General features: G+C 41.7%; 1 protein-coding gene across 1 annotated transcript; it reads left to right on the top strand.

The window, feature by feature from the left end:
• The first annotated feature begins 1,119 nt into the window (after positions 1 to 1,119).
• LOC129928855 (ficolin-1-like) lies at positions 1,120 to 18,308 on the top strand. Its single transcript, XM_056045258.1, has 5 exons — positions 1,120 to 1,199; positions 5,508 to 5,542; positions 11,833 to 11,943; positions 13,810 to 13,929; positions 17,734 to 18,308. Exons 1-5 carry the CDS (start codon positions 1,139 to 1,141, stop codon positions 18,109 to 18,111), a joined length of 705 nt encoding a protein of 234 aa, XP_055901233.1. The 5' UTR covers positions 1,120 to 1,138; the 3' UTR covers positions 18,112 to 18,308.
• The last annotated feature ends 1,346 nt before the right edge of the window (positions 18,309 to 19,654 follow it).

Genomic DNA, 19,654 nt, shown 5'->3' with positions numbered 1-19,654 from the left:
ATTATTCTATCACTGCACCAATATTCTATCACTGCACCAATATTCTATCACTGCACCAATATTCTATCACTGCACCAATATTCTATCACTGCACCATTATTCTATCACTGTACCAATATTCTATCACTGCACCAATATTATATCACTGCACCAATATTATATCATGCACCAATATTCTATCACTGCACCAATATTCTATCACTGCACCAATATTCTGTCACTGCACCAATATTCTATCACTGCACCAATATTCTATCACTGCACCAATATTCTATTACTGCACCAATATTCTATCACTGCACCAATATACTATCACTGCACCAATATTCTATCACTGCACCAATATTCTATCACTGCACCAATATTATATCACTGCACCAATATTCTACCACTCCACCATTATTCATTAACTCCACCATCATTCTATCACTGCACCATCATTCTCTTAATCCACCATCATTCTATTACTTCACCATCATTCTCTTACTCCACCATCATTCTATTACTGCACCATCATTCTCTTACTCCACCATCATTCTATCACTGCACCGTCATTCTCTTACTCCACCATCATTCTATCACTGCACCATCATTCTCTTATTCCACCATCATTCTATCACTGCACCGTCATTCTCTTACTCCACCATCATTCTATCACTGCACCATCATTCTCTTATTCCACCATCATTCTATCACTGCACCGTCATTCTCTTACTCCACCATCATTCTATCACTGCACCATCATTCTCTTATTCCACCATCATTCTTCTACTCCGCCATCATTCTCTTACTCCACCATCATTCTATCACTGCACCATCATTCTTTTACTCAACCATCATTCTCTTATTCCACCATCATAATCTTACTCCACCATCATTCTCTTACTCCACCATCATTCTCTTATTCCACCATCATTCTCTTACTCCACCATCATTCTCTTACTCCACCATCATTCTCGTACTATATCATCATAATCTTACTCTTCCTATTGTCTACATTATTTTACCTGATGGAATTGTCATCGCCCTTAAACTCTTTGTCTCTCCGAGCTGCAGCCTCTTGTTTTGCATAACGCCATATATATAAGCTCTCATTCCTTGACACGTTTCACCATTTTTCCAGCACACAAGTACAAAGATGACGTTACATGTTAATGCCGCAGTTTTTGGATTGCTTCTCTTTGCGATCACCATACAAGGTATAGGATTTATTTTGTACTGTAAAGTAGATCTTCTGTATCTATATACAGATTTATATATATATATATAAAGTAATGTACAAGCTTTTTACCAGACAGACTGGCAGAGTGAGTTAATGTACTGTTATGATGCGCAGCCATTGTCTTAGAGACATTTTACGGAGGTTACAAAGTGTCCACTTGTAGCGTAAAGTAAAGTTCCCCTTTCACAACTTGTGGGCCATTGGTCATCTGTTTCTGTGGCCTTTGGTTAACGAGGATGTCATGTGGCCAGAAAAACGACCAAACGCCTTTACTTTTCCTCAACTATTGTCAGGTACCCATTAGAGCTATCCTTAGCTAGCCAGGAAAACCAGTGAGCTGGCAGAATTTAGGTCATTAATTAATATGCATGACTGAACGCATGACGCGTAGGACGTAATCATCTTCTTTTTTTGAAGTAACGTCTGTATTATATAAGATAAGAACATAAGAGCTGGGTGGACTTAGAGGCGCCCGAAGATCCCAAAATTCAAAATCTCAGTTTCGGAAGCCAAGAGCTTTACCGTTCAGACATCTCACCCGCGCCATATCCACTTCTAGATTGCTTCGTAATATTTAAATACAGTTTCGGATCTACGGCGGTCGGTGACCCGTGTATTTACTCTTCACAAACTCAAAAACATAACAAATATACATTTTTTTTTGGGATGTACGAAAATCGCAGATTAAATAAATGTAATTTTTTTAAATAGTAAAATTAGATAATTAGATAAAGTTTACTAGTACTCTATTTCTTTATTATAAATTATGGCTTGCAATTAGATATCAGTATGATTATAAATACGTTTTAAAAAGTGGATTTTTTATTAAATCTTTCGAAATAGTGTAGGGGGCCTCCACAATAATTCTGCCCAGGGGGCGCTACATACGTAAACGGGTTGAGAATATTTTTTTCGTTTATATTAAATATACCTTGAAATTATAATGTGAATCGCTTACGCCACTTTCGAAATAATATATATATATATATATATATATATATATATATATATATATATATATATATATATATATATATATATATATATATATATATTGCTCACACATAGCAACATATCATCTGCTGTATCTCATTTCTCACACATACCAACATATCGTCTGCTGCATCTCATTGCTCACACATAGCGACATATCGTCTGCTACATCTCATTGCTCATACACAACAACATATCGTCTGCTGCATCTCATTGCTCACACATAGCGACATATCGTCTGCTACATCTCATTGCTCACACATAGCGACATATCGTCTGCTGCATCTCAGTTCTCACACATAGCGACATATCGTCTGCTGCATCTCATTGCTCACACATAGGAACATATCGTCTGCTGCATCTCATTGCTCACAAATAGGAACATATCGTCTGCTGCATCTCATTGCTCACACATAGGAACATATCGTCTGCTGCATCTCATTACTCACACATAGGAACATATCGTCTGCTGCATCTCATTGCTCACACATAGGAACATATCGTCTGCTGCATCTCATTGCTCATACATAACAACATATCGTCTGCTACATCTCATTGCTCACACATAGCAACATATCGTCTGCTACATTTCATTGCTCACACATAGGAACATATCGTCTGCTGTATCTCATTGCTCACACATAACAACCTATCGTCTGCTACATCTCATTGCTCACACATAGCAACATATCGTCTGCTGCATCTCATTGCTCATACATAACAACATATCGTCTGCTGCATCTCATTGCTCACACATAGCGACATATCGTCTGCTGCATCTCATTGCTCATACATAACAACATATCGTCTGCTACATCTCATTGTTCACACATAGCGACATATCGTCTGCTACATCTCATTGCTCACACATAGCGACATATCGTCTGCTACATCTCATTGTTCACACATAGCGACATATCGTCTGCTACATCTCATTGCTCACACATAGCGACATATCGTCTGCTGTATCTCATTGCTCACACATAGCGACATATCGTCTGCTGTATCTCATTGCTCACACATAGCGACATATCGTCTGCTACATCTGATTGCTCACACATAGCGACATATCGTCTGCTTTATCTCATTGCTCACACATAACAACATATCGTCTGCTGCATCTCATTGCTCACACATAGCGACATATCGTCTGCTACATCTCATTGCTCACACATAGCGACATATCGTCTGCTGCATCTCAGTTCTCACACATAGCGACATATCGTCTGCTGCATCTCATTGCTCACACATAGGAACATATCGTCTGCTGCATCTCATTGCTCACACATAGGAACATATCGTCTGCTGCATCTCATTGCTCACACATAGGAACATATCGTCTGCTGCATCTCATTGCTCACACATAGGAACATATCGTCTGCTGCATCTCATTGCTCACACATAGGAACATATCGTCTGCTGCATCTCATTGCTCATACATAACAACATATCGTCTGCTACATCTCATTGTTCACACATAGCGACCGAAGCAGGACGTTTTGGCGTCTTTCTTTGGCATTTTTGCATGCACTGCTGCTGAAGTTCCCTGTAGAGAGCTGTTTATGATACAAGATGGTATCTCTGTGGAAGAAGCAGCCTTCTTTTTAATTGTTGTTAAAATAGAGGCAGCCTGAAGTTGTGCAGCATCACTTCCATGGCTGTGCTGGTCTTGTTGATTTAGAACAAGGTCGTTGTTTACAGCATCAGTGTGTAGACGAGCTCTACATTCATTTTTAAGTTCACAACGCCAGAACTTCTTAGAGTGGTCTGCACTAAACTTATCGAAAACATAGAGATATCCTTCATGCGAAATTTTGTCTTTTCCTCGCTTCGACTGGACTTTTTCCATTTTTTATATAGACTGCCACCAGGTTTTTAGTTAGAAATATAATAGAATAAAATGGCGAAAATTTTTTCTAGTCTGTCTGCGTACTGGATAAAATGATTAGTGAATGGTCCAAAGTACGCGAGCTTATAAAGACGTAGGGGCGAAGAGATTGAAAGAGAGGGGTAGACTTTGGGCCGCCCTCGGAATTAAAGATTAAGGATTATAAATTCGCACCTAGGGATGTCAAGTGGACTGCTAGAAACAGATTATCGTCTTACGCGTGAGAGAGGGGAGGGGTGGAGGAAAGAGTATATACAAGGAGTGAAATGTGAGCAGAAGAGAGGGGGCGGGATAGGTGTCACATGTAATGACCATTCCCAAGGAGATGATCGCCAGACGCATGACGCCAACGACCAGTGTTCGGTGCTGGTCTTGTCTTCATTTGTTTAACTCTACCTGCGTCAATGCGAGATGTGTCACCCAAATCACCCCTACCCAATTTCTCAAAATATATCTTTTCAAAGTATCATAGTGTCGTGAATTTGTTTCTATCTATTGTCGCCCAGAGTGTTTGTTTATATTGGTGGATTCACGTTAGAGTTTGTACTGACCACATTCCGTGTCTTGATCTTTACTATGTGTGGAGTTATTGTCGTCATTCATCGTAATAGAGCTTTAGATGTTAACATGGTTTTTGTTATATTACAGTGTGACACTTAGCTAATTCGTATATTACACTAATGTCAAATAAAATACAAAATCTTTTGGAAAGAAATCCAAAAATGTCATCCAGTGCGATTAGCAGAACTCACATATAGCATGTCATTACCATTCAGGAATCTGACTTATTATAGGCCTATATTCATGAAATAAGCAAAACCTTTATAATTAAAGAAAAAAAATTCGCTGAACGGTGTCAGAATTTATACTATACATACAATATTATGGTATAGTGAAATAAACATTATTATAAAAGTTACGTGCTTATTAAATTATCGTCAAATGATATCTCGCGCCAAAACGTCCCGTCGCCAAAACGGCTCGCGCCAAAACGTCCCGTCGCCAAAACGGCGGGGCCAAAACGGCGTCGCCAAAACGGCGGCGCCAAAACGTCACGTACCGCATAGCGACATATCGTCTGCTACATCTCATTGTTCACACATAGCGACATATCGTCTGCTACATCTCATTGCTCACACATAGCGACATATCGTCTGCTGTATCTCATTGCTCACACATAGCGACATATCGTCTGCTGTATCTCATTGCTCACACATAGCGACATATCGTCTGCTACATCTCATTGCTCATACATAGCGACATATCGTCTGCTGTATCTCATTGCTCACACATAACAACATATCGTCTGCTGCATCTCAATGCTCACACATAGCAAAAGATTAGTGAAGTTACTCTTTTGAAATCTTTGTGAACATTAATTAAAACCAAAAATTACTATTTCAGTATCGTACGCTGAAGACGCGTGCCCACCTCCTGAGGTAAAGAAAATGTTTAATAATTAGATAAACCTCAATATTTTGAATATTATATATATATATATATATATATATATATATATATATATATATATATAGAGAGAGAGAGAGAGAGAGAGAGAGAGAGAGAGAGAGAGGATATATATATAATATATGTATTATATATATATATATATATATATATATATATATATAAAGAGAGAGAGAGAGAGAGAGAGAGAGAGAGAGAGAGAGAGTGAAAGAGAGATGAATGTCACCTTTACCGGTGAATGTTAAATGTCTACATACACTAAATATATCATTGAGAGACCTAATATTTTATTACGTTCTTGTACATTCGGACCCGTACTGTTGTATGTCGATAATTTCGCGCGAGCTGTTCTGGTTTATGTGAAAAACTGTCCATGTAACACCTAAGAAATGTGTTATTTCGAAACCAATCAACTCTGAGCTAAACTCTAGATGTCGACTTTATCTGATCGATCTGCAGTTACACGGGGAACGAATATAGCTTCACAATGATCAAGATGATTGAACCAACTTTGTCCAGCTACGACCTTTAAAAACTAAGGCACCTTACAGCTACGACATTTGAAAACTAAGACAGCTGACAGTTTCAACCTTTGAAAACTAAGACAGCTAACAGTTTAAACCTTTGAAAACTAAGACAGCTGACATCTACAACCTGAGATGAACTCCTATTGAAAAATCAGAGCAGGAAGGACTAGTCCTCCCGTAGTGCTCTGGCAAGAAACTTAGCCGTCCGGCGTAGTGCCTCATAGCTACCATACAAGTCGAGTGACTGCACAGGCAAGTCCCCCCTTAGCTCGCGGAGCTGGGGACACTCGTACAAGACATGCGACACTGTTTCGACGCTCTCTCCACAGTGACGGCATCGGGAGTCAAAGTTAGTGCGGAACCGGGCAAAGTATGCCCCAATAGGACAGTGTTCCGTCCTGCACTGCGCAACTATTGACTGCTCTGACCTCCTCAGTCGCCACCATGGATCGTCGCGATCTGGGTGACGCATGCGCTGCCAGACACCACGTGCTCTGTCGGATTCCTCCCAGGACTTTAACCACTTCTCATGAATGAGTGCTCGGATTTGTGCCGTTGCTTGTAAGTACGTGCTTGGTGCTTCGAGGTGTGTGGCTGCCATTGCACCCTCCCTTGCGAGGGCGTCTGCCGTTTCATTGCCCTTCACGCCGCAATGTGAAGGCGCCCACTGCATATAAACGACAGCTCCAATAGCTCGGCGGATGTTATCTGCGGCGCCGATTGCCTCTTCTATTACGGGCGACCCTCCCCCGCCGCCACCCATAACTAGGAGACTGGAGCGAGAGTCAGTGACCAACACCACCGTAGTGGCGCTAGTCTCACGTTCGAGCATTCGGGCCCTAATGGCCTCGAACGCCCTAGTTATCCCTGTCAGTTCGGCATCCATGGAGCATGCAGCGTAGCCGCATGGACCAGAGAGCCTATCTGGTTCAGTCCGGTCGGGGTAGACAATATGGGCCCCATACCCCGATCTATCGGGGTCCCTCATTACCGACCCATCGGTATAACAGAATATGGCATCTGATGGGTAGGATTTTATAGTTATGGATGCCAAATTTTGGAGAATGGCAGGTGTTAATCGCCTCCTGGTGGCTCCCTCTTGCCCTAACAGGGACAGGTTTATTTGTGGGGCCGGCAATCTCCTCCACGGAGGGCACGTACTGATTCTTCTAATAGGAATTCTATCAGTGGAGAGTCCAGCTGTATTTGACAAATTGGCCGCTATGTGTAGGAACGATCGCATTTTAATGCGGTTCCTCTCTCTCCACTGTCGCACTAAAATTGAGGTGGGTAGCCTAGAGTCGCCCCTTTTATAGCGCTCGTAGGCCGTAAGTACTGCCCTCTCCCTCCTAAGATGTAAGGGTGCCACGTTTGTAAAAATTTCAGCAGCGTTTGTTGGGCTTGTCCTAAAGGTGCCACAAATGAACCGTAGGGCCTGTGCTTGTACCCGGTCGAGTGATTCGAGGGCAGTTTTACTAGCATATACTTGAACTGTATAGCTGTATTCGATTTGTGATCTGACTGCCCCTAGATACAATGTGCGTAGCATGTCAGCTTTAGCACCCCACTTTGTGCTGGCCAGCTTTCTTAATAACGCTAACTTCTCCGAGGCTTTTCGTTCAACTTCCTGGACGTGCTGGAGCATTGACAGTTTTCTATCCAGGGTCACCCCTAGATATTTTGGCGTATTTTCACGCTGGAGTCGCAGCCCACCGAGTTGAAGCTCGAATGGAGCCTTAAGGATGTCGATTCCTAGGCTGAACAGGGACCAGGTCGTTTTGGCAACGTTTATCTGAATCTGCCATTTGTCGCAATACGAGGAGATGGTATGGAGGTCTGCTTGAAGTGCCGCCTGAATTTGGTCGGCTTTCTTCCCGGTTGACCAGAGGACAATATCGTCAGCATATAGCAGTTTTTTGGACCGTAGTGAGCTGGGCAAATCATTAAGAAAGGCTATGAAAAGTGTACAGGACAGGGCGGAGCCCTGAGGCAGGCCATTAAGTTGTTGTTTTGGCTTGCTAAGGGAGTGCTGGTATTTTGTACGTGTGCTCCTCCCTGACAGAAAGGATTGTATCCAATTGTATATTTTGTCCCGCACACCCATAGCTCTTAGCTTAAGATAGAGGCCTTGCTTCCACACACGATCGTAGGCCTGTTTTAGGTCTATGAACACCGCGTATGTGCTCTCGGACCTCTGGAACCCGTCGGCCACCTCCTGTGCGAATGTCGTGACCTGGTCGATCGGGCTCAAGCCTGCCCTAAAGCCGGCCTGTTCTGGCGCCAGGATACCGGCACTCTCAAAGCACCAAACTAGCCGCTCGTTAACCATTCGCTCAGCAACTTTGCCAAGGGTTGAGGTTAGTGAAATGGGTCTGTAGGACTCCACGTTAGTCGCGTCTTTTCCCTTCTTAAGGACTGGTACAATGACAGCACTCTTCCAGGCCCCGGGCAGTCTTGACTCTGCCCAGGTTCGATTCATAAACTCCAGGAGTTTATCTCTCGCAATGCCCCCAAGGTGTTTTACCATCTCGGGGGTAACCTTGTCTGGCCCCGGAGCTTTTCGGTTTTTGCACTTAGCTATCGCTCTGTCCAGCTCAGCACGACAGAAGGGCGCGTTGCACGTTGCTTGGCTTTCCGGCTCATCCGGCTCCCTCTCGAGCCTCTTACGTTCTTTGTTGAGGGCTTTGGACATGGCAGACTTCTTTTCGGGCTTGCTGATTTTAGCAAAATGTCGATTCAGCAAGCCGGCCATTTTGGTTACCGTCGAGACCGGCCCTCCGGGTGACAATAGAGGGGCAGCCGTTCGCGCTGTATCTTTGGCCTCTAGGTTTCGCAGAAGACGCCAGGCTTTCGAGGTATCCCGAAGATCCATCCCGGCGCAGGCAGCGTTCCAATGGTCCGACCGGACGCGTCGGGCCAGCTCACTCATGGCTCTACAGAGCCGATTGTACTCCCGCCGGATTTCAGGGGTACCCTTCCGTTCAGCAAGCCTCCGGGCTCGCTTACGTCTCAGGACCAGCTTATTCAATTCCTGAGACCACACGCGTTTCTGCCTTACGCCAGGATAAGTCCGCGGGACAAACCTCTTGGCCGCACCCAACATAGCTGCTGTTAATTCGCCGTATATGATGTCAACGTCCCTATCCTCCACAGCAATATTCATAAGGGCAGTGTTGACTGCTGCCTCATAGGCTGGCCAGTTCGCCTTGGTGTAACTCCATCTACGCGGGGCTTTTGGGGTTACACCACTGGCCTCTGAGAGGGCAATTGTGACTAGTATGGGTCTATGGTCACTTCCAATGTCATCTAGGACTTGAAACTGAGTATGTGATTCTAGATTAGCTGTGATTAGAGTAAGGTCTGGTCTAGATTGGCTGCCCTTTCCGGTATGGTATAGAGTTGGGGGAGTATGTTTATTTTGCAGACAGAACAAATTAGAGTTATTTAGAAGTTCATGAATTTTATGTCCCGATGAGTCGGTTGAATCATAGCCCCACTGCTGAGACTTAGCATTAAAGTCTCCTGCGATGACGTTGTGAGAATTGATATTGGTACCGTCATATTCGAGACTAATTTCGTGCTTGGGGGGGTTATACAGATTAGTTACCGTGAGTTTGCGCCCTAATTTATGTATCTCGAGGGTGATGGCGTCGGTACGCCCATGCACTCGTGGACCGGGGACTTGTGTAGCAACCAGATTGTTGCGTACATAAGTGATGAGCCCCCGGCAATCTGTGCATTTGCACTTAAATGCAGTATAACCGGTGATACTGGCATTACGTTTGCCAGTTAGTGTCTCTTGTAGTAAAGCCACGTCTATTGCCCTCTCGTGGAGGAGTTTTGAGAGCTCTAACACCTTTGGGATGACCCCGCAGATGTTAATTTGTAAGATCAGGAGGGACCTAGTGTTTATGGGCTTAGTCCCTGGAGTGGGTTGGATCCCACTAGTGTCAATTTGGGTTGTTTGGGGGCCGGAGGCTCCCGTCACTATTTCGCTTCCAGTCATATTTGCCTGCGGTGTATCTAGGTCCGCAGGAGGTTGTGGCAGACTTCCATCAACCTTATTCGAATCGGACCTCCGAAGGAGGTACGAATGCAGTGTTCGTTGAGAAGAGGACTTAGGTGGAGGAATTTTAGCTGACTTTTCACGACCTGACAAATTCCCCCTCATCGAGGTCGCGGGGCGACTAGTAGCTGACTTTTCGTGTCCAGGCCTGACGCCCACTACCCGGCGCACGGAGCCTGTTCGGGTCTGCTCGTGCCCGCTTTTTACTGTGTCTGTGTCAATCATGGTTGTATGGTTAAGGCCGTTGGCGGCCTTAGTTACTGCTCTAATGCAGCAGCGTGCATGGCCTATACTTATGTCGCCACTAAGGGCAAGGCAGAGACCTGCCCAAGCAATCACCGCCACAGATTGGCATATAAGTTTCCTGCAGGGCAGGAGTGGGGTGGCGCGCGTTTCTCGATATTCCCAGTGTCAGAGTCGCCATTGGTCGCGGCGGATTCCTCCACTAGCGCGCCAGGGAACGGGCTAGATAGAGCCTAGCTCGTGGACGCCAACCGGTCCGCCCGACGCAGCCCGCTAAGGCCGCGCCAGTCAGTCCAGTCTTTGCCCAAAGAGAGACCCGCGAATCAGCCGAGCCCCAGGAGAACCCGACCAACCCTCGAGTTGGTGTCCAGCGCTATCCGCTTTTCGGAGAACCCGTGGTCTCTTACTAACCGTTGCCCCGGGGCCCCACAGGGGGGGGGCTGGACATAACCCCTTTGAGTTCCTTTTACACTTGCCGGCTGCTCATTCATCAGCGGCAAGCAACCAGTACCCTTGGCCACTCCCAGAGAGCGGAGTGTTCACGCGGCGACCACGATGAGGTGGTACTGGAACGCCGCGGACATCTACAACCTGCGCTTTGTGGAAGGATGTTAAGATAATTCATGGAAAGCCTCGTTATAGTCAAACACAAGGCTCAGTTGAAAGGGCCAATTAGGGTATACAGAGTATGTTGACTCAAATACAAGACTCATTAGAAAATACCAATCAGGATATAGATAGTATAAATAGAGGAAATATAGAGAATGTAAATAGAATATGCTAATTGCATCTTGAAAGAGAACAATTCAAATAATTAAACCGCTGACGGTTTGCCAAGCGTGCAATTTACCAAGCACGCTACTGGAAGAGGACATGCAATCTATCTTGACAGAGAGGAAAGGAGACAGGCGGTCAACAGATCCTGTGTGGTACCCCAACGGTTCAATAGACTCATCGATAGGTGAAAGTGAAAATACTAGAATTCATTGGCCTAAACATGCTTGGGGAGGAGATTACTTGTGGGCCTTTTTATTATTGTTGTTATATGTAACGGGAAGCGTGGTCGAGAGGCCAAGTGCGCTTGGCTTGGCTATCTAGAAGGGGGCTCGAGGTTCGAGTTGTGTTTACTGAGCGCCTAAAGGCAGCACGGAAAACCAAATCCTAGATACCCCCCTCCCGCCCCACTGGTCCACAAAAGAAATTGGACCAAAAGCGCTCTGAGCATGCTATAAGCATGAAAGTAGCGCTATATAAAAGCTATAATAATAATTTAAAAAAAAAAGTAATGGGAAAAATGGAGCGGTCTATCGCACAATAATATATTACCTGAGAACAAAACCAGGGGCGTAGCCGGCTAGTAATGGTAATGCTAGTACATCATATATACGAAGATCTCCAACATCCAAATATTTGGTTTCTATTTCAGAGATTTTGCACTCAAAGAATGAATATTGCTAACAATGCTGCCTTCGTGAGGTCCTATGTTCCGTTCCTTTGTGACGCTAAAACCGACGGCGGAAGATGGATAATTATACAGGTAACAATGTTTGTAGTGTTTAAGGCAGAAATATGTAAAATTCTAAATATTTAACATTTTAGAATAATGAGTCATCAAGTAAGGAAAATGTTTAATGTTCGAGTAGTTCTTCAAATTGTAAACCATTTTTAAAACTAGAATAATTGACTATATTCATTATGCGAAGTAGGGCGACAACGGGAGACAGATACACATGTAAAATAATAGAACTGAAATAAAATTGCTATTTGTATGTCACATAGGAATCTGGTGACTCAGCCTAGCTAGTTTATTATTTCATTACCAAAGTGTAAGATCAAATAATTCCTAGAACTCCTCTTGGAAAAAAATTTGTAATGACGAAAATTGGTAAAATCTAACAAACTAAAAATTCGAACAGTAGCCGTTATGCTTTTAAGGTCATTGCAGATTGTGTTTTTTTTTAATAGGAAGCCTCTGACAAAGGCTTTTCTAGTCAAGCAAGCCGTTCTTGGAGTCGAATCGTTTTATTTTGTAAATTTCCATGGCAAAAGCAAAAGTACTGGTACTTCATAAAACTCTAAAAAGTTGAGCTTATCTTAAATTACGTTCGTTGTTTTCTTCTTAAATGCAAATATAAAATCCATATAATAACGTTTCAATTAGTTGTCTTAATTATATAATAAAAGGGTAATAAAAATATCTGCCGCTAAATAAAAAAAAAAATGATTCGTCTGTCACATGTTCTGTTTGTACTCCTTTTTACTGTATTTCCAAACTTTTTTTTGGTCTCTTTCTACTTCTAAATTCTCTTATGTTGAGAGGCCTACCAGAAACCTTCAAACCCTTAGGAGGACAATGAAAGAGAAAAAGACTTATAACAGAGTAAAAACCAGACATTCCTCATCCCATATGATAGGACAAATTTGTACAAATACTCCTTCTTCCCTAGTGCTATTAGAGCGTGGAATGGGTTGCCTGGGCTAGCCAGGAAAACCAGTGACCTGGCAGAATTTATGACATTGGTTAATATGCATGACGCGTAGGACGTAATCATCTTCTTTTTTTGAAGTAACGTCTGTATTATATAAGACAAGATAAGAAGACATACTGAAGGTTCAAAACTAGACTTAAACACTATTTAATGAAGGGTGATAGTATAGCATATGCTATAAAATTAATTACTAGTCAAGAGTGACTTTTTAGAACTGTTTATCATTCGAACAAAAACAAAATAAAAAGTCTGCAACTGCATTTTTTTTCAATGTGTCAATAATTCAGAATAAAAAGGAGTAGCATTGAAGTGTTTATTAATATGATAAATTACGACACACAGTTTTATTAGCTAGCTATTAAATCAATATAGCGTCAAGTTGTTCCTTCTTATTAGTTGCATCTGCTTTGATTACATACTAGACATATTTAAGTTCACCTTTCATGAACCACAATGTGAAACATCTTTGGTAGAGAATTTTTACCAAGTACAATGCAGTTGCACAAACACTTTGACATTCGTGTTTAAACAAATTCTACACTTCAAAGAACAGGACTAAATTATTTAGATTACCGGCGAATAGAAATATTATTCCGAGAAATTTATATTATTAATGAACTAATTTAATCACCATTTTACACATCGCCTACGCACTCTAGACAATGTCTATGCAATATAGGAAAAAATAATTCATTTCGTACTTTTCCTGAAGTTTTTAGGTATGCTTAGGTATTCTATAGAATGCCACATGAGCCCACATGGTATACTTTGCCGGAAACATACAGGTATAGGCCTACATAACACACATGCATAAAAGTCATACATACATATATACATAAATGCATGCATACACACATACAAGAATTGCTGGTATTAGAGTATACGATATAAAATAAGAACATAATTTTTGACAGAGTCGTCTTCATAGAGACACTAGCTTCAATAGAAACTGGACTGAATATAAGAACGGATTTGGCACAACTTGTACGGACTATTGGCTGGGTAATGAGATGATTCACCAGATCACATCTATGGTAAAAAAGAAATCCTCATTTAAACCATTCTGTTTGTGTGTGTGTGTGTGTTTTTTAGCTTGTTATGACTTTGTTGATGGTGTAGAGCTGAGACCTCTTTGTTCATGCCGTCGTTGCGCTGGGAGCTCTTTGTTGTTGTCGTCATAGCGCTGGGAGCTCTTTGTTGTTGTCGTCATAGCGCTGGGAGCTCTCTGTTGTTGTCGTCATAGCGCTGGGAGCTCTTTGTTGTTGTCATCATAGCGCTGAAAGCTCTCGTTGTCGTCGTAGCGATGAACCTCTTTCTTAATGACGTCGTAGCGATGGGACCTCTTTCTTAATGGCGTCGTAGCGACTGTACCTCTTTCTTGATGACGTCGTAGCGATGAACCTCTTTCTTAATGACGTCGTAGCGATGGGACCTCTTTCTTGATGACGTCGTAGCGATGTGACCTCTTTCTTGATGACGTCGTAGCGATGAACCTCTTCCTTGATGACGTCGTAGCGATGAACCTCTTTCTTAATGACGTCGTAGCGATGAACCTCTTTCTTGATGACGTCGTAGCGATGAGACCTCTTTCTTGATGACGTCGTAGCGATGGGACCTCTTTCTTGATGACGTCGTAGCGATGGGACCTCTTTCTTGATGACGTCGTAGCGATGAACCTCTTCCTTGATGACGTCGTAGCGATGAACCTCTTTCTTAATGACGTCGTAGCGATGGGACCTCTTTCTTGATGACGTCGTAGCGATGGGACCTCTTTCTTGATGACGTCGTAGCGATGGGACTTCTTTCTTGATGACGTCGTAGCGATGGGACTTCTTTCTTGATGACGTCGTAGCGATGAACCTCTTCCTTGATGACGTCGTAGCGATGAACCTCTTTCTTAATGACGTCGTAGCGATGGGACCTCTTTCTTGATGACGTCGTAGCGATGGGACCTCTTTCTTGATGACGTCGTAGCGATGGGACTTCTTTCTTGATGACGTCGTAGCGATGGGACTTCTTTCTTGATGACGTCGTAGCGATGAACCTCTTCCTTGATGACGTCGTAGCGATGAACCTCTTTCTTGATGACGTCGTAGCGACCATACCTCTTTCTTAATGACGTCGTAGCGATGAACCTCTTCCTTGATGACGTCGTAGCGATGAACCCTTCCTTGATGACGTCGTAGCGATGGAACCTCTTTCTTGATGACGTCGTAGCGATGGGACCTCTTCCTTGATGACGTCGTAGCGATGGGACCTCTTCCTTGATGACGTCGTAGCGATGAACCTCTTCCTTGATGACGTCGTAGCGATGGGACCTCTTTCTTGATGACGTCGTAGCGATGAACCTCTTTCTTAATGAAGTCGTAGCGATGGGACCTCTTTCTTGATGACGTCGTAGCGATGGGACCTCTTTCTTGTTGACGTCGTAGCAATGAGATCATTTTGTTAATGAAGTCCTGGCGATAGGACCTCTTTGTTGATGTCATCGTCGCGCTGACCTTGCCGTATATATATATACTAACCATATGTTTCCCGCGGCCCACGGGTCTTAATATGCGTGTCACTGATATAGTACATTAGAATAGTTTGTGGGAAGCGTGGTCAAGATGCTGAGTACGCTTGAACTTGGCTTGGCTACCTCTGAAGGTTGATCGAGGCTGGAGACCCAACTCAAGTTGAACTGTGTTTACTGAGCACCTAAAGGTAGCATGGAAACAAATGTGAATGGACCTTAATGCTCTGAGCATTCAATACGCATTGAAGTAGCGCTATATGAAAGATATAATAATAATTAGAAACAATTAAACAAAATAATAATGTTATAAGTAAAGCAAATGCGTGAATGTAAAAATGGTTTGAATAGTGCTATTAAAATAGCCAATCGACCGAATTCCATTGTTGTTACAAAAAGATTTGCTTGCACATATATTGAGATCTAGATCTATTGTCAAATATAGTTTTTGACCTAGATTAAACTTAGATTCATTTGTTTAAATTAAGTAAAATAATCTACTTTCACTAAACATTTTTGATCTATCATTTCAAGATTGAATTTAAGGTTCAATAAGCTTATTAATTATTTTATGTTAGTATATTGTTACGTATTTCTGAATCTTCTGGCTAAATGTATTAGTAGGCACACAAATAAAAACACTGCAAAGAACTTGACGACTCAACTTTCAGTTTCATATGACATTAATGACTATTAACTCTAACAATTCGTCACTGTAACATGTAGCGTAGAAGACTGTACAATATCTGTCAGTTTACAGTTAGCTATACTTCGTTGCAATTCATCGCTTCACTTCGTTGCAATTCATCTCTTCTCAACTTGCATCGAGCCGTATTCCACAGAACCGACCAACGACACACTTCCCAGTGTCGCTCCAGGTCTCCCAAAGCTGAACCAAATCGTACTCAAGTCTACCGAATCAGAGCCGCACACGTCTTACATCGACTGTATCGACTGTAACGCCCAAGTCCACTGTAGTTCGCTGTATAGACTTTAAGGACAGTAATCCAATCCAGTTAACTCTACCCTAGTTAACTTGCATCGAGTCGTACACATGTCTCTTCCACTAGAGCCGCACACGTCTTACATCGTCTGTATCGACTGTAACGGCTCACTCACGACTGACTTCCACATTAACTCTCTGGCTTATATAGAGTCCCTAATCGCTCCACCAAAGTTGCACAAACACTGCTAGTATCTTCTGGAACAACACGTGAGGAAACGTCACATCCTGTCTCTGTTTATACATGTACATTCCAGAGAACACCCGCTGTTGTGTTATCTCGCCGGGGTCACACGTTATCCTCTTCCTGTCACTGGTTATTTGTAACAATATTTAGACCTAAAAACGCGTTAATGTAATTGTTTATATGACATTGTTAGTTTAATTTATGTAGCTCTAGATTTAGAATCTATTCTATTTGCCATAAGTGGTCTAGTCAATAAATAAAAACTTTTAGCCTATTATAGTAAGGACTATAAACACTGTGATGTGAGCTTGTGTCGACCTAAAGGTAGGTTAATGTGTTGACCTAGATACATTAGCCGTGTTTCATTCATCACTTCGTGGCTAAATTGCGCATAAGTAAATCGTAAGGAAAAAAGTAAATTGAAAATAAAGACTTAAAATTAAGCCAAATCGGTAACTGTAGGCTTAAAGCTTTAAAAAAAAAACACATTGCCAAGTAAATAGCATTATGTAAGTAGTTTATTAGTTTAATAATATGCCTGTTTAATGCTCGATATTATGACCTCCGACGTTAATTTCATTCGTATCACTAAGCGGCCCAAGTAATGGTGCCGTAAGTTACGGAAAAGTGTGTCAAGACGTTTAAAGCTATTTACGTTTAGAGCGAACGATTTTATGTAAAAAATGTTTTGTAAACTCAAATTTGAAGGTTAATGTGCATCAAATAATGAAATGAATAGACACGTATTTGTATTTTCATGTGTAAAATAACAAAATAATGTTTTCTTGAATGAGAGCTAATTTAGATCTGGAGATTTTTATCTCTGCTGCGCATGCGTGACCTCTCGGTTCTCATCATTTAGACACAGCATGTAAACATGGCCTAGATTTATAAGATACAATACTTGTATAGAGTTGGGCAACGTTTTCTTTTTTTGAGAGTCTTAAGTTTGTTTTAGGACTACAATACATACACTTCGGTCTAAGTTAGCACCCAAGGAACAGTTCTGCCAAGTTTTATCAAGATCGGTAAAACTTTTGATTTTTATACGGGGACATACATACATACATACGCCTCACATTCTACTTTATATATTAGATATATATGTATAAAACTTTCTTCTTTTATTCTAGAATAACTTCGAATTAAGAATTGATTTATTCGCCTCAGGAAATAGATATTACGCTACCTACAGAAACTTTAAAGTCGGCAGCGAAAAAGACAATTATAGGCTGAGTCTTGGTGAATTTTTCAAAGGAAATGCGGATGATGACTTTAGGACTCACGACAATATGAGCTTCAGTACACCAGACAGAGACAATGATAATAGTCCTGAACAATTCTGTGCTCAACTCTACGAATCAGGCTGGTGGTTCAATAAATGTCTCAAAGTGAATCTCAATGGTCAATTTGATACGACCGTGACGGGTAAACACGTCATCTGGTACGTATTGACAGGATACACAGAATCGGTGACATCTGTTGAAATGAAAATTAGGAAGATGAACTAAATGTGGCCAATGTTATTGATTGATTGATTGATTGATCGAACTCCATCGTATAACATTCTAGATACTGGAGACGTAGACTACAGTGTTTAAAACTTGTTTGTATAGGTACATTTAGTCTTCATAATAATACATGTAAACAAATGTCTTTAAATTGTGATTATTCTACAATAAAACAAAGAAGAGCTTTGCAAACATTATTGAAATGTAGAATACTTATTTACTTTTTATTTATTTTTTTTTCAAACTTTTGTTGTCTAATTGTATATAAAGACTAAAGTTAATTTAAATGTGATTGGGTAATTTATCGGGGGGGGGGGGAAGAGGAAATGGTTTTGTGCTCCTTGATTTCTCCCTATTTTAATTCAGGCAAGGGCACGTACTAAACTATTTTAGTTGAAGTATAACTTTTGAAATTTGTATTTTGTAAACGATGTTCAATGCTGGGCTAGCCTGGCCGACACCTAATTGTCTCGTGACATTTTGCTTATTAGCTCGTCAACTCTATATATAATTCTTTTCATGGCTCAACAGTAAAGACAACACGATGAAGTCATGGAAAGATCACTCTCTTTTATTTCTGCAAGTCGGACTAGAGTTACCCCACGTAACTTAAGCGGCGAAAAAAACAAGAGAAAAGGGGGGGGGGAAGTAATATTCACCCGTCAACAAATAGCAGGGCCGGACTTAAGCAGGCTAGCGTTATCCCACGTAACTTAAGAGGCGGAAAAAAAGAGGAAGGGGAGAACAGGTAATCTAATCTGTATTCACCCGTCACTAATTAGCAAGGCTGGACTTAACCATTGTGGATTTCGCGGGGCCAAGTTTGGGTAGGGAACGGATAATAAGTGAAAATTAAGAGTTTGTATTAAAAAATAAATTCGTCTTTGTATTATATTCATTCTTTACAGAATTACTTCACGAGCCTTGTGTGTAGCGAAGTCGTACAGTATAACATAAAAATTCTATTTTTTTTGGCGTTTTCCATATTGAACGACAACTCAAAATGACAATTCGTGTCTATATATTTCAGGAGATTTGTATGAGTTTTCAAAAGATTTTAATTATTGCCGGAGATTTCCAGGACTTTTTCGTATATTTTGCATTTCAGGAGATTTCCAGCAGCTCCTGGTAAATCGACAGTAGGCCGCGGGAAATCTGTTATAAGTTATAAAATGGTGTAATATAATAATTTACACCTAGAATTAGCTCGGGTACTAGGAAGGTGCGGGGTCCACTGCAGTAGCATAGGTAGCAGTGGCCTAAGGGCGGCCCTGCAAAATAGCGACGTATGCTACGCCCCCAGTCGACTAGTATATTGTAAATCTACAATGTAGCCGATTAGAAGCAACGAGACTAGATTGTAACTGTCGAGGACATGCACAAACCGAATCTAGATCAAAACTAATATCTACACAAAATGCGTAATTATACGAAGCAGGACATTTGACTTTTTTTGCGCGAAATATTTTGATCGCATTGTTTATGTTCATTGTAGATTTTCTTTGAACAAGTTAAAAAAAAAGTAAAGTTTTCTTTTCAGACC

Source organism: Biomphalaria glabrata, chromosome 10 (assembly GCF_947242115.1).
Source record: "Biomphalaria glabrata chromosome 10, xgBioGlab47.1, whole genome shotgun sequence".
In the NCBI taxonomy this organism is placed as follows: domain Eukaryota; kingdom Metazoa; phylum Mollusca; class Gastropoda; family Planorbidae; genus Biomphalaria; species Biomphalaria glabrata.
The sequence above is the reverse complement of the archived record's forward strand: the minus strand, read 5'-3'. Positions and strand labels throughout refer to the sequence as shown.